The sequence below is a fragment of the Benincasa hispida genome, chromosome 3 (assembly GCF_027475165.1).
Source record: "Benincasa hispida cultivar pf3 chromosome 3, pf3_genome.v1.1, whole genome shotgun sequence".
NCBI lineage: Eukaryota > Viridiplantae > Streptophyta > Magnoliopsida > Cucurbitales > Cucurbitaceae > Benincasa > Benincasa hispida.
The window spans coordinates 72707925-72723039 of record NC_143480.1 but is presented as its reverse complement, the minus strand read 5'-3'; the positions used below and the strand labels follow the sequence as shown (position 1 = coordinate 72723039).

At 35.3% G+C, this 15115-nt stretch overlaps 1 protein-coding gene and 1 long non-coding RNA gene across 6 annotated transcripts; one reads left to right on the top strand and one right to left on the bottom strand.

The window, feature by feature from the left end:
- Window positions 1-1522: 1522 nt before the first annotated feature.
- Window positions 1523-10441, bottom strand: SPC98 (spindle pole body component 98). 4 transcript variants are annotated; one of them, XR_005480683.2, is made up of 3 exons: window positions 8021-10427; window positions 7504-7926; window positions 1523-1852 (listed from the first exon to the last, which is right to left on the bottom strand). XR_005480683.2 is itself a non-coding variant. In XM_039025818.2 (2 exons), the coding sequence occupies exons 1-2, from the start codon at window positions 10267-10269 to the stop codon at window positions 7635-7637; spliced, it is 2541 nt and encodes an 846-aa protein (XP_038881746.1). In that variant the 5' UTR covers window positions 10270-10441; the 3' UTR covers window positions 7359-7634. The 4 variants fall into 4 exon arrangements, 1 of the variants encoding a protein (XP_038881746.1); XR_005480684.2 differs by lacking the exon at window positions 1523-1852 and adding an exon at window positions 3139-3627 and having other exon boundaries at window positions 8021-10384; XR_005480685.2 differs by lacking the exon at window positions 1523-1852 and adding an exon at window positions 4305-4863 and having other exon boundaries at window positions 8021-10384.
- Window positions 10442-11323: 882 nt separating this feature from the next.
- Window positions 11324-12216, top strand: LOC150037515 (uncharacterized). 2 transcript variants are annotated; one of them, XR_016528725.1, is made up of 3 exons: window positions 11324-11552; window positions 11655-11723; window positions 11901-12216. It is a non-coding gene; the product is annotated as an uncharacterized LOC150037515 (long non-coding RNA). The 2 variants fall into 2 exon arrangements; XR_016528724.1 differs by having other exon boundaries at window positions 11655-12216.
- Window positions 12217-15115: the final 2899 nt, after the last annotated feature.

Below are 15115 nucleotides of genomic sequence, written 5' to 3'. Positions count from 1 at the left end.
CTTTACTTTTCCTACTCCTCTTTGGAGTTAGGAATCCAAAGTCATCATACTGTAAATAGGGGATCATAGGCACACCTAGAGGTAAATTATTCTCCCCCATCTTTAGCTCTGACCCTTTGTTAGATACTGACTTAAGCATCAGAGGTTCTGTGACAAACACCACGCTAGTGTTTTCTTTTCTTGTCTTGTAAGTCATTTTTCTTCCTCGAAACTATAAATTCATTGTTGAATACACGTAAAGGTTAAATGAGTCTTCCTACCCAGATTTTGCCATCAACATCATTCAATATTCAAAGTTCACTTAAAAAATTTTGACGATACATGTGCTTCAACTAGTATAAAAAAAAAGTGGACCGAAATGCTCCCTAGCATAACCACTATAGTAATTGATATATAGAATGTGATAAACACTAATGGCTTAATGCATTAGTAGCATTGTTTTTTCATGACAATTTATACGAATAAAACCGAAAAGTCATAAATACAATTGAAAATCGAGTTAAGGAATTAAATAGACAACATCCTCAAGATTCAAAATACTAAGATCATATTTGGATTGACTAGAGATAAAAATATTTGTCAAGAAAGTCATTTTTATTCAAACTCGTTTGATAAAAGCATTTAAAATAAACTTTGGATATATTCAAAATTTACATTGAATTGTTGCCAAACACTTTAATTTTTTCTAAAAGGACTTGGGGATTGAGAAAATTTATAGTACCACATTAGTATGGAAACTTTCTATACTATTTTATTTATTGCTTGCCACAATTGTAGCATTTAAGAATTATGTGATTTCCATAAAATAAATAAATAATAAATTGATAAATCATTTGATAAGTCAAATAATGAATGGAAAGATTTAGTACTACTATAGTACTAGATTTTTTTCCCTTAGGGGTTGTATGGTCATTAACTTCTTTAGTTAGTGTAAACAACTCAACTTTGATAATAAACACTATTGAACTCGTACATTTATTGTGTAACTCTATCTTCTAATTTCCTTTTATATTTTTCACATTTATCAAGGAATTCAATTTTTCCCTCTACCTCTACTTTTCATATTATCAAGTAACTTTATCTTATTTTCTTAATCTACTTTTCACAATTATCGAAGAACACAATCTTACAACTCTATACTCCAAACACAAACTTATTAACTCCAACATATCAATCCCAAACTTATTAATTCTACTCAGTGGGCCAAATACCCCTTACTTTTCAAAATTAAATATTTGAAAAGTTAAACCAAACACATCTCAAGAGAACAAATTTACACAACCCAAAAATGAAAACCTGTAAACAGATAACTAATAAATCTATTTATCATCAGTCTCCAAAACCCCATCCATCTGTTTTTCCCTTACATTTATATTTATAAAGGTTCAGCTTCCACACTTTATAGGCAATGATGGAAATTCTTGCAGCTTCCAAATTGAAGAAAGGAAGCTCCAATTGGTGAAGTTGCAATCTCATTGAGAGAGAATACCAAAAGAGAAGACCAAAATAGAGAGCAAAGTAGTAATAGTAATCATGATGCTTCCTTTTTCTAACAAAATTACAAATAACTCTGCCCATCAACTCACAGAATTCACTGTTTAGTTATTCACAAGATGGCTATATCATAAACCTTTACTACCAAAAAAAAGTATACCCTTCCGTAGATCCTAACATCTAATATACTCTCTTTCACGACTTCACGACTTCTTGGCTTTGCTATTTCCTCAATAGTTGCATCATTGTTACAAGGGGCCCTTCAAGTAACTAATGATCCTAAGTTCCTTCCGTCGCTTGCTTCTTTGACATGCTTATAAAATCAAACAGCATCTTCAAAGACCGAGCAAATGAATATCTGCCATAGAGAAGCTTTGAACTATATAAAGCAACCACATATGAACTGATGGAAAAGCAAAGCCAGTTCCAAAATTCAAACCAACATTATTATTACATCATAAAAGGAAAAAGGAGGCACAAGCTCAAGGATAAATCAGAGTCAATAACATCTACAAAATGGATACAAGAACCAACGCATTTTAATATATTGCCTCTTCAATCGTCATATATACAATCACTCAGGTGTCAGTTAAAAAACTATAATTATAGAATGAGAAGGCGTTAATACCAATATTAAATGGCCAAAACGTCCTCTCTCTTTTTTTTTTTTTTTTTTTTTTGTTCTTTTTTTCTTGAGACCAATAAAACCTACCATTAATCATAAAGATGGAATACATCCAACCAAATTACAAAGTGCCTAGTATCATGCTAAAAATGTGAAATCAAACAAGAAGGAACTTACAGCACCAAGAGAAAGAACTCTAAAAAAACCCCGACAAGCCAACTCATGAACAAACATATTTCAATCTCACTTCACAAACCGATAATGTATAGAAGCAAAGGAGGGCTCCAATTGCCAAACATCTCTCAGAAACGGTTGAACCTCATGAAAAGGATCATCCATCCTATTAATCAATTGGAGATTATGATATCAGAGTATAAGACCCTCCAATTTAATCCAAGTGATATTGGCCATTGCTACAGAAAAAACTGATTCTAGATCACCGACGCTTTTCAGCAACAGCCAATATTATGAGTTCTTTGAAGTCCCCTGGTGTCTTAGACACCAAAAAGAAGAAATCAGCTGCACATAATTACAAAATGGGTCAAAAGAAGTAGATTTATCTCTAAAAACTCTTTGATTTCTTTCCTTCCATATTTCCCACAAAGTGGCTTTAGAGGTACATCTCCATAATCTTTGCTCTTCCTTCTGCACTCACCCATTCAGAAATCATAATTCTTGCATCCAATCCACAACAGAAAAACACAGGCAGCTAGAAACGTCGAATTCCCCACCAGAAAACCCAAGCCGCCCAACCCGGAGGTATATGAGAACAATGAAGAAAAAGGTGATCCAAATTTTCTTCATCATCATTCTATAAGCAAAGGCTGCCCACTGAAGTGGGAAAAGCCCAACTACCAAATTTCTTTGAAGCTAATATGTAAGTTACAAAAAGGTACAATCAGACAGAAATGATTAAATTGAGACAAGGATCCCTTGGTTCTTGGGAGGCAATGAACTCACCACAATTCAGTATACAAGATTCCCATGACAGTACATTTTATTGATTTATTGCTACTTGCTAGGCCATTGAATAGAATTTTATTATATATTTAAGCAATGATTACAATCATCCAGCAATGAATCCTAATGAATCTGCCTGCAAAATGGTGGGGGGTGGGGGGACCCTCACTGCAGCCGATAAAATGCTCCCTAGATTAATATTTATAAGGAACTTCCAAGGCAATACATTAAGCCTGCATGAACTATAAACTATTTACGACAACGTACTTGGACTTTCATGAGGGATAAGAATGCAGATAAATACCAAGCAACAGAGAAACCAAATAAAAAACAAGACCTGCAAACTATACAACATACAACGTTGCACATTACAACACAAAATCCACCACCTTAAGGTCCCACCGTCTAACAATGCAAAAGTAGTTGAAGCCTATAGCAAGCATAGCATTAAACTGTGTAACACAGTCCATACTGTGTAATAAAGCTAAAATACTATCCTCCGACTGCTTCTCATCTTGGCTCCACCAAAGCTTCATAGAAATACAGACCTGTCAATAACATAGTTAGAAACTGCATTTAAAGAATCCGCGGACTGGTCAAGACACTTCATTTTGGCACGATTCATGGATTGAGAGAGATGGCATAGAAACCACACATAAAAGGCTGTACAAGCTCTCCAATATGCTAAATGACTCAGTAGCTGACTTCACAAACTTAGCTACCATTTTCCAATGCTTGAGACCTCACGGAACCCTAAAGAAGATGAAAATTTAGAGCGGGCCTCACTTTCCCATATTTTATCTTCAGTTGCATTAAATTCTGTTTGTGTTTCTTAGCTTTGTTTCTCTGTTTCGTCCAAAATGTTCTCAGCAAGTCAATGTTGGGGACACCAATCCATCTTAAGGGACTGGAGAAAAATACCCTGCACTTACAGATGTTCACAGGTGAGGCAGGGCTAGGAAATGGCATCCTCATCCCCGTCCCCGCCTACCATTTAATCCTTGTCTCCGCAAAATTCCCCATTTAATTTCATGGGCTTAGGACGGGGATCCCCTGTGGGGAATTATTTTCCATTGTTTATTTAAATAATAATTTCAACCAAATAGAATGGTTTTTTTTCAAAAACTAATATGATTAGATGGGTAATTTCCAATATAATTTTCATTTAAAGGAAAACATTCTTGAATATCCTAATAAAAACAATAATATTTCATATGCTAAAATATAATTAAAATGTTCAATATAATTTCTTAAAGTTTAAATTTCAATATCACAATACATATTCTTTAATTTTAAATATTACAAAACATAGATTCAAATACACAAGTTTTCGATTTAAATATACATATATACACATATAATAGAAAGAGAAATGGGGTGGGAACAAGGAATATAATCCCCATCCAGCCAATGGGGAGAAAATCGGTATACAGATGACCCAAAATATGCACCCAAAATTTAGGATATATAACCTTTTGCTTACGTCATCCTCTCTCCCTCTCTCTATCTCTCTCCCCCTCCCTCCCTCCTTTGGCTCTCGATTCCTCCCTCTTGCTTTCGCTCTACACTTTTTCCTCAATCACTTCCATTAACTCAATCATCACTACCATTCAACAAAACACTTCCTCTGGCCATCACCGCATCGAAGATAACAAATAATCTATTAAAAAATGTCATCAAGCAAACAACCGATCAAAGCAGAAACTACAACGTTGTTTAGCTAGCAACAATCAAGAGTGCTCCCCAGCAGTTTCCACAGCCTAAACCTTGTCCGATTTGATTCCCTAATTGACAAAAGCCAAAGAGTTTAGATGGGGAGCGATGAATCCAACGGATTTTTGGGTGAGGAAGAGAGGAAGAAGAAGTGCAAAGTGAGAGAGTTGAGCGAGAGAGGAAAGATCGATAAAGAGAATGAATCCGGCAGATTTGTCAATGAAGGAGGAGAGGAAGAAGAAGTGCAAAGCAAGAGAAGAAAAATCAAGAGTGAGGAGGAATTGAGCCAATAGCAAAAACGAAAATAATAAAACAATGTTAGATGATGTCAATACAAGGTTATAACCTTAATTTCAAAAACCAGGTCAAATCTCATTTCAACACAATATTTTAGGTCAATGGTAACATTATCCTGAGAAAATCCTCTCCACTCCCTCCCCTGTGTAAAGAGGAATTTCCCACCCCATTCAAGGCACGTTCACACAGGGTTAAATAGACATTTCTATTCATAGTCATTTGGAAAGAATCCTACCCATGGAAGATTATCCATGGGGCATAAATATAGTCAATTGAAAGAGAATGCCTAATTTTTTCTTTTCTCCTCCTTGGTGTGTTAGGGTAAGAAAAGTGCTTAATAACCAAACTCTTTAACTCATCCTTTTTCTTTAAAAACAAAGGAGATGTAATCATAATCATTAATAAAAAAAAAGAGGTACAAAAGGAGGATATGAGAAATCACCATAACCGTGTGAATTACAAAAAATGATCCTAGTGGGCACATATTTAGCTTGTCTTTGTGCTCATAAGTGTTTAGTATTTATATAATTAAATTTATTGTAACTCATCAATTTAAGCTTTTGGGTTTAGTAGTTATTTAATATGGTATCAAAGTCGGAAATCATACGTTCAAACTCATACTGTCATTTTCTCATCAATCAATAATATTATTAATTTCTATTGTTTGGGCGCTCTACAAATTTCCAAGCCAACAAGTGGGGGAGTTAAATATTGATATAATTAAATTTACCATAACTTATTAGCTTAAGCTTAACAAAAATGATTGGAACTAAATATTGGAGGAAACCTCTGGCTGGAGCATGGTCATGCCTGGGAATATCCTTGATATATTAGCATTAATTTTCGTGGTCATGCATGGCATGGTCATGTTTGAAAACTCTCCAGCAGGATTGCTTTTTGATTGGGAGGAGTAAGTTTCCGTTGAATTGTTTTCAGTTTACTGTTGATACAATCATCTTTGGTAAAAGTACGGAGGAGGCTTTTGTGAATCTAAACTGTTTTCTGTTGTTTCTTCAGTCTATTTTTGGTTTGAAGATAAACTAGAGAAGAGTTAGATTCTGAGCATTAATTGTGATTCGGTGGAGTTGAATAGGTGGACAAATTAGTAGGTTTTAATTTTGCAAGTTGTAATTAGTAATCAAATCATGCCTAGTATTGACTGAAGAGGGGAATTTCTTTTTTCTTCTTTTTTTCCTATCCTTTTTCGTTTTTTCTTTTGGATGAAGTACCGGTTGAAGTGGGAATTATTTGTACCAGTTAGAAATCAAGACAACTTTGCCAAGTATTAAGGAAAAGTTAACCGATAGGTAGATCTTAGCTCAGAGTTGGTTTTAAACTTTTCAATGGAATAACACAATCACATAATTTGAAGGAAGAGTTAAAATAGACCTAGCTAAAATAGGAAAACAAGTAATTACGAGCTGAGAAACCTGATGTCATGGTGGTGCTTGTATAATTGCAGCATACTAATAATGTGAAAGACCAGAAACAAAAATCTGCTACATGAACAGTGTTTTTAAATGCCCAAGGTGCAATGGCCCTCTGGAACCTAGGCACAAGGCGCACAAAAAGGCGCAGGCATTTTCTTTGTGAAGCGCACTATATATAAAAATATTACATTAAAAAGAGAAAACATAGTTGAAGTGGAAATATGGGAAAAAAAAGACCCCAAACACAAGAAATTTTGTATTTAGGCTTAGTAAGCTTGATTCTTTTAGTTAATAAAGAAGGAAAACCTTTAATTATTACATTTTCTAAAAATAATAAAAAAGACCCAAGGCCATGGCTTTGAGCTTTGAAGCTTCACAAAAGGCATGCGCCTGAGGCGCGCCTTATTTTGTGAGCCTCGCCTTGCACACACCTTATTTTGTGAGCCCCGCCTTTCCAAGGTGAGGTGCAAGACCTGCACCTTGGGCCTAGACATGCGCCCGAGAGGGCTTTTTAAAACATTGTACATGAATGAATAATACAAAAACTAAAAATACATGAAGATAAAGACAGATAAGAACAAGGATTATCATGTCCTTGTCAAATTTATATATTTGTAACATTTAAACCATCAAAGATACCATGAACAAAAATTGGCTACATGTATGATGGATGCTGGAAAGTGCAAAAAAACAATCAGGTCCAAGCCTAAAAGCCATCCATAACACAGTTTAAGAAAGAAAACTACAAACTTTGATACCAACTTGGAAAGGCACAAAAACACCACCAAATAATCCAAAATGAGATGACAAATACAAAAGTGAACTGTAGACTTCTGGGCTAAACATAATACGCAAACACCATTTCTATTCATAAATGATAAAAATGGTCAAAAACCTGGAAAGTATTTTATAAGAGCTCAGATTGGCACATAAATATAACAACAATTTCCGCAGTAAACTATAAACAAATCAACAATTACATACCTAAAATTACATGGCAGGCAATGAAATTTTCAATGGTTGATCCCTGTGGATGCCATGAAAGATTGGTTAGAAGCTCTGCCAATTGTGACTAACAACGAAAGGCCATGTGAGATATACATCTGACATCCACTCTACACATGAGGTTGTAATTGGCTGTAAAATTCAGTGAAGTCAAGACGGAATAGGAGAAACTTCAAATCAACATGTTGTTGCATAGGCAGCTGAGAAATGAATCCCTCAAGCAATGAAGAATACTCTTTAGCTAATGCAGCTAGATCTTGTTCAACATTCCGAAGAAATTCACCAGCACGTTGTGTTAGAGCCTTCTTGCCATCAGCTACCCACGATGTTGTTTCTAAAGATTTTTCTGTTGAACGATTCTTTTTACTCTTGTCTCTGGAGGGTAAAGATGATTCTATTGTCCTACATAAAAACAAGAGATATACTGAATCCAAGAAGAAGAAAGGAAGAGTACATAGAAACACATTAAAACCAATAAATAAAAATATAATATTACCTGCATTGTAATTCATGTATTCCTTCGTACAACCTGTCTGCATGACTTCGAAATCGCAATATTAGATCAAATAAGACAAAAAGTGACTTGCAAAGTGTCTGAGATTGTTCTCCAAGAAGAGATTTCTCAAATATTGAATGAAGATACTTTTCATGAGCGGCAAGTAAATCATCCAGATCCATTGCTGCTTCCATTTCATTAGAGAAGTCAGACCACGATACCTCCAAGACTTCAAACATTATGTAGTATTGCAAGTTTGTAACAAAATGATTCATCTCAACCCAAAGGACCTGGCATCGCCTCAATGTTGAGAGCAATTGCAACTTAACCCCATGGTGCAGCTTAGTTAATGAACAGGACGTGATGCAGTTTGGTTTCATCGTCTTCCAAGTACCTATAAGTGCATGCTCAACACGTCTAAGCTTCCACAGGAAATTGAAGATCCTTAAATATTTTGACATGACAGACTCTGTGAATACAGTATCTAGTGGAACGCTTGCCTCATATTCTAATGAGAATACATCCCAACCCCTATCTCCAGTTCCATGAGGCATCATCTTAACCTTTAATCTATCCAAGATGTCTGGATCATCATACTGAGCATTAGAGGACCGAATTGCTGTTTCCAGGAGACCAGATAACTTAAATGAGCTAATAGCATTAGCAGGCTCAGAAAGCTCAGGCCCAACAATATCCATCAAATATTGGACAAAATCTCCTTGTCCTAATAGTAAATAGCGCTTAATTGCTAGACAATGGTCTTTGAACTTATATCGCTTGTGCATTACATCCAACAAGTGTTTGTCTATTCTTTTTGCTGCTCCATCTACCAAAGATTCAAGGGCATCTGTTTCACCATATCCAAGACCTCCCCTTTTAGTTGTAGTCCCAGCAGCTACTGCTGCTTCTGTTGCAGCATCAGCCCATCCCATATCCTCACAACAGACACGAAGGAAATTAATCGATTTCCCAGTCCTCAAAATACGTTGGGCTAGAGATTGCGAAATAAAAGATGGAAGCATGCCAGCGTGAAGCCTATAACCTTCCCTCCACAGAGATTCAGCTTTCACTTGTTGCCCAACAACAAAAAACTCAGAAAATATGTCTTCCAGCTCCCCTTCTAAAACCCAACTCCTTACCATCTCAAAAAGGGGAGAGCATACACGTCGCAGCAAACGCCTCATAAATTCAAGCACCAAGGGGTCACCATGCTGAGCATGTAAATGGATGGCCCCAGCCATTGCCCCACCCTTCAAGACTCTACACTTGTCAACCAATACAGCCATCAACCTCATTTTCGCCATTGGCTCAGCAAACCAGACTGCCAATCTCCTTAGAGACAGATAGTTTCCTGAACTTGCTGCCTCTGAAACCAAAGGTATCGGATTCATCGACTGGGCTTCGAGAACTGCCAACAGTTTATAGTATTCTGAAAGCTCATCCTGCAATGCAGCACAAAAAGCATGTCCAACAGTTCCAATATCTTCAGCTGGAAAACGTTCCATACTCTCCGAGATATAACCTTTAACCTTCCTAAACAGCCACCCCATTTCACAGAGCTTGCGAATCATCGTCCTAGTTGCCCTGGAAGCCTTAACTAAATTGGATAGAACATAACCATCAGAATTATTGTCAAATTTCACATACTTTCCATCAATTCCTTGACAAGCATACAACACATCCCTCACCAAAACCTCTTCAGTCACTTCATTTTCCTCCTTCAGCAAATTAGCAAACTCCTTAAAAGCAACATCGCGAAGATTCTCAGGGTCCTTCGCAACCAACAAAACCCCCTTCTGCCACTCCTTCTCTGGGGCCGCCCCAGACTTTTTTCCCAACACAGGATCACTCGCTACCAAATTAGGCAAAAGCACTGATGATTCGAACTGGGTCTGTCTACATTTACGATCCTCCGCCACAATTTTGAGCAAATAAAGCACAGCCCACTTATTATTCACACTCCCAGGGCCAGTTTTGGATGCAAATTTAGTGTAAAGATCAGCAAAAGTGAGAGCCTGAGAAGACTTACCCTCAGTGGCGAGCCTGCGCTTGATGGACCCAGCAATGGCGGCAGCATCAGGAGCAATGGAAGGAGTCATTCGGCTAGTGAGAATGCGAATTGCATAGCGAAGAGACTTTTGGAAATCAGAGGAGGTAGGGCTGGAATTGGAGGTGGGATTGTGGGAAAGAAGACGAAAAACAAGGTCCTTAATGAGATCAAGAACCTTACTGGAATCGTCTTCTTCCATTTTAGATGGGGAAATGAAGAGGGTGTGAGAGAAAATGAGAGAGTGGGAGAAGAAGGAAGAGAGGGGAAAGGCATGTGTGTAATAAAATAATAATCGAAAGATCAAATCAAAATGTAATGGGTCTTTTAATTTTGATTGTGGGCGCGGATTTCATCTCTGGCTTTGTGGTTGCTTCAGAGGGGACTCCATATTTCTGTTTTTAAACTTTCTAATTCTAATATCTTTATTTATCCATTTATTTATTTATTAAAAAAAAATAGAAATCATCCTTAAATTACAAGGTTGGTTACAATTACACTTTTAAACTATACTTAATCTCTCTCGACTTGAAAAAGTAAAGATGTCGATGTATATGGTTTGCATGTCCGCTTATGTCTAGGTTTAGTTGACAGGTGCATAGTGGATGCAATGTCCATTGTGAAGGTCGAAACTATAATCTTGTCTTTCTCTTATATGTTTTTACACCATATTTTTCTCTACGATTTCTTTTATTGTTTTCTTAATATTTTCTAATACTTAATTTCTTTATTTCCAAAACACACCACAAATCAAATCATTTCTTTTGTAACCCGTGGTAGAGGACTTCTTATTGTCCAAACTTATTTATTAGGCTTTATTCCTTTGGGATTCGATACTCGGACTTATCTATTTTATATTACTGATATGAACCATCCAAATTTTCAAAAAATTGTATTTAATTATCTTGAATTATTTGGGATTGTATTTCGGATTTTAGATATTTGAAATTTGTTTATTTTGAAGGGATAAATCAATTTAAACTAATTTTGGTAAAAGATATAGATTTCATTCGATTATTGGGAATTGAATTTAATTTTGGTTTTGGAGTGGGTAGATTTTATTTGGTTTTAATTGGATTAATGGTTGGGATTTAATTTCTTTTGGACTTTTATTTCGTGGGGTTGAAGTGATGGAAAGGAAGGGGTTAAAAAAAATATATGCATATTGATTGAGTGAAAAGAATTATTATATGTGTGTGTATATTGGTTTAGGGGAAAAAGGGGGGGGGGGGGGGGGGGGGGGGGGGGGTGGGGATTAGGATTTTAAAAAAAAGAAAAATTATTTATATAGCGGTCAGGGGTATGCCGCCGTCCTCGTCTCCAATCGCCTGCCAACCACACGCAAAGTTCGCGACCAACCGTCCATCCGTCCAGCCGCGCCCAGTTCCGCTAGCCTTCATCGCACATTGTCATCGTTGTTGTAGCTGCCAATCTGCCCTCGTTGTCGCCAGTGCGCATGCACCGCCACTCGAATCTTGGTCTAGGGTGAGTAATTTGGTATTTTTAAAGATGTTCGGAGGTGTTTCTTGAATACTCATTAATCTTGGGGGCTAAATGTTGACGTTTTTTTTTTATTTAAATGTTTAGATTTGGAGATTTGGAGGGGAATTTGTGTGCTGTCCAGCGGCTGTTTGGTTTCTTCTTAGTGGCGTTTTGGTAAATTTCAAGGCTTGATAACCCCTCCGTGGCTTGGTGTGGTTGTCGTAAATTTGGTCTTGAATCTTTGAGCCACATTTTGGCTAAGGTTTTTGAGGCATTTGAGATTGTTAGGATGATTTGATGATTGGAATTACGCCTTGATTATTAATTTACTTTATAATGGGTTTATGTCAGGTTTGATCCAATATTTTGAAGGTTAAAAAGAAGTTTGATTTTCTAGTTGCTTGGGGCCTAATATCAAGGTAAGCGATTTATTATCGGTTCGCCCTCAAGCCGACGTAGGTGTTAAATATGTGATTACACTGTAAGCATGATTCGATAAGTTGGATTGAAATGTTGTGTCTTGCTATGTTTGATTGTTGAGGATGTTTGGAGGCTTATGTTTATGCCATGGAAATTATGATTTTATGTGAATATTTCTATTTTGATTGGTATATGAATTGTTGAGACTATTTTGAAAACTATTAGGCATGTTTTGAGATTATGATTACATGCTTATGACTAAGTACACCGATAGTGATTGTTAGCGTTCTTGTCGGGCTATGTATATTGTATGCTTTGAGCCTTTGAGTACACACCACATGACTAGGGATCACCACTTATGCTTACGATGGTGACCCTCGGAGATCACTACTTATGAAAGCGTACCTTCGGGTCTGCCCCCAGACGACGAATGACAAGAAGAATTCATGACTCGACCGTTGGGACTTGTTATCGCTTCTGCACTTAGGTTTTCTTTTAATTAGACATGATTTGGTTAAGATTCTAACATTTAAAACTCCAGGTTATTTTATTTATCCATTTGTTAATTTTTTTATTTACTTACCTTGTTCTAGATTAGAGTCGGAGGGCACCCAAAACGTGTTCCCTTGCATGCATGTTGTAGTGGTGTCAAGCCTATGCATGCATGTTGTAGTTTCACGTGCCCTTTGCTCTTGTTCTTGGTGTTAAGCCTATGCATGCATGTTGTAGTGTCCTAGAAAGATATTAGAAAGTTGAGATATTACCGTTGGTATTAGAGCTTAAGTTTTGTTGGATCGATATGACGACCCTAGAGGGGGTGAATAGGGTTTAATTAAATTTTTTTTCTAAATTAACCCAATTAAACTAATTAATACATTTTTTATAAATAATAAAAAAAATTCAAATTATGCAATAAATAAGATGACAAAAAATGTGATAATTTAATTCTATCAAATTTTAGCAAATAAATAAGAACAACTAAAACATACAATAAATTGCTTAAATTAATTGCAAAAATAAAAAGGAAAGAGTTAGAGAAGAAGACATGTGGTTCGGTCAAACTCGACCTACTCCACTCCCCAAACGCTTCTTGGGAATTTGAATAAGCCGACTCTTTCCACGGATTAAGCCCAACCGTTACATCACCGCTCCTTTTACGGGTTCAAGAGCAAATCCGATCATTTCCACGGTTTAGGATCAAACCGTTACAAATGTTAGAATTTTTGAAGAACACAATACAACTTTCACTAGAGTGGATTTACAAGTTTAAGCATTCAACAAATTTATCTTCATAATACAATAACACTCTCTCAAGAATAAGATGAAAGGAAAAAAATTGGGAACTTAGAAAGAGTAACAATGGAACTATCGAGTTTTGGAGGATTATGAAATGTAAAATTTGTTGGTTTAAAAATTGGAGAGGAAGATGGTTTATATAGAGATGGAAAAATTTTTAGAAACCACAATTAATTTGGACCATTGGATTTTGGAAAAGAAAAATTAATGGTCGAGATTTTAAACTAAACTAGTAGTTAGATACAAACAAAATATAATATTAAATTTATTTTTTTTAAAAAATTAATTCAAAAAATAAAAAAACGTATCATGTGTCAAAAACTAGCCATTAGACATAAACATAAACTAATATTAAATTTATTTTCCTTTTAATTCATTTTCTTTTTAAATTCATTCTCTTTAAAGTCAATCCAAAAATAAAAAAACATACCATATTAAAAAACTAACCGTTAGACACAAACATAAAATAATATTAAATTTATTTTCCTTTTAATTTTTTTTTTAATTTCAATTTTTTTTATTTTAAATCAATCCAAAAATAAAAAGTCCATCATATGTTAATCTCTTAATCCACCATTCAACCAATATGTTGCCACGTGTGTACATGTAAATGGTCTAGTTATTCCATGTCATCCACACGGTATTTTCTCTATAGATTTGTTTCGGTCATATCGTCTTCGTCTTAGCTCCGATTTGAGTGATTCAAGAGGTGTTGGAATCGTTGTTCCGAGCTCTACGCTATGGACATATTAAAACACTAAGATTTTCAGTAATTAAAAAATTGAGTTTGTTATCATCAAAACATTGATTAATTAATTAATTAATTTGAGATTAAGGGCCAAAAAGCCAACAATCTCCCCCTTTTTGATGATGACAAACAATAGCTTGATACAATCAAAATCATAACAAATTTATAGTATATTTTTTCTTAAATTTCTCCCCTTTGGAATCATCAAAAAGAAAAATTTAGAAAAATTTAGAACTATATAAATGTTTCCCTTAAAAACATGAACATAAATTTAGCACAACTCCCCCTAAGAATATTAACACATGCTTTCCATATCTCCCCCTATCAAAATGCCTTCTAAAAGATTTAACAAGTAAAATTATAAAATCAAGAGCATCACAACGAATAATACCGAGCTCAAGCCTATTTTTGCAAAAGTTTTCTTCATTCAAAGGCTTGGTAAAAATATTCGCTAATTGATTATTAGAGCCTACAAATTCAAGAGTAATATTATCATTTTGCACATGCTCTCTAATAAAGTGATGTCTAATATCAATATGCTTAGTCCTAAAATGATGTATATGATTTTTAGTCAAATTAATAGCACTAGGATTATCACAAAATATAGACAAATTATCAAACTTTAATCCAAAATCACAAAAAGTTTGTTTCATCCAAAGAATTTGAGCACACAACTAGCAACTGCAATATATTCTGCTTCGGTGGTGGATAAGGCAACCAAATTTTTCTTTTTACTAAACCAAGAAACTAAGGAACTACCAAGAAATTGACAAGTCTCACTAGTACTCTTACGGTCAAGTAAACTACCTGCAAAATCCGCATCGGAATATCATATCAAATTAAATTCAACATTTCTAGGATACCATAAGCCTAAATCAATAGTACCAAGTAAATATTTAAAAATTCTTTTAACGGCATGTAAATGTGATTCCATAGGATAAGATTGAAATCTAGCACAAAGACATACACTAAACATAATATCGGGTCTACTAGCAGTTAAATAAAGTAAAGATCCAATCATACCTCTATAAGTTTTTATTACCTTTTTCATCTTTGTCAAGTTTAGTGGATGTGCTCATAGGAGTTTTTGCAATTTTACCTT

Bases quoted from the DNA above. Each gene is read 5' to 3' on its own strand.
- SPC98 (XM_039025818.2), bottom strand. From the start codon at position 10,269: ATGGAAGAAGACGATTCCAGTAAGGTTCTTGATCTCATTAAGGACCTT. The intron at 7,927-8,020 runs GTAATATTATAT...GTTTTTATGTAG, and splicing joins ATACATGAATTACAATGCAG to GACAATAGAATCATCTTTAC.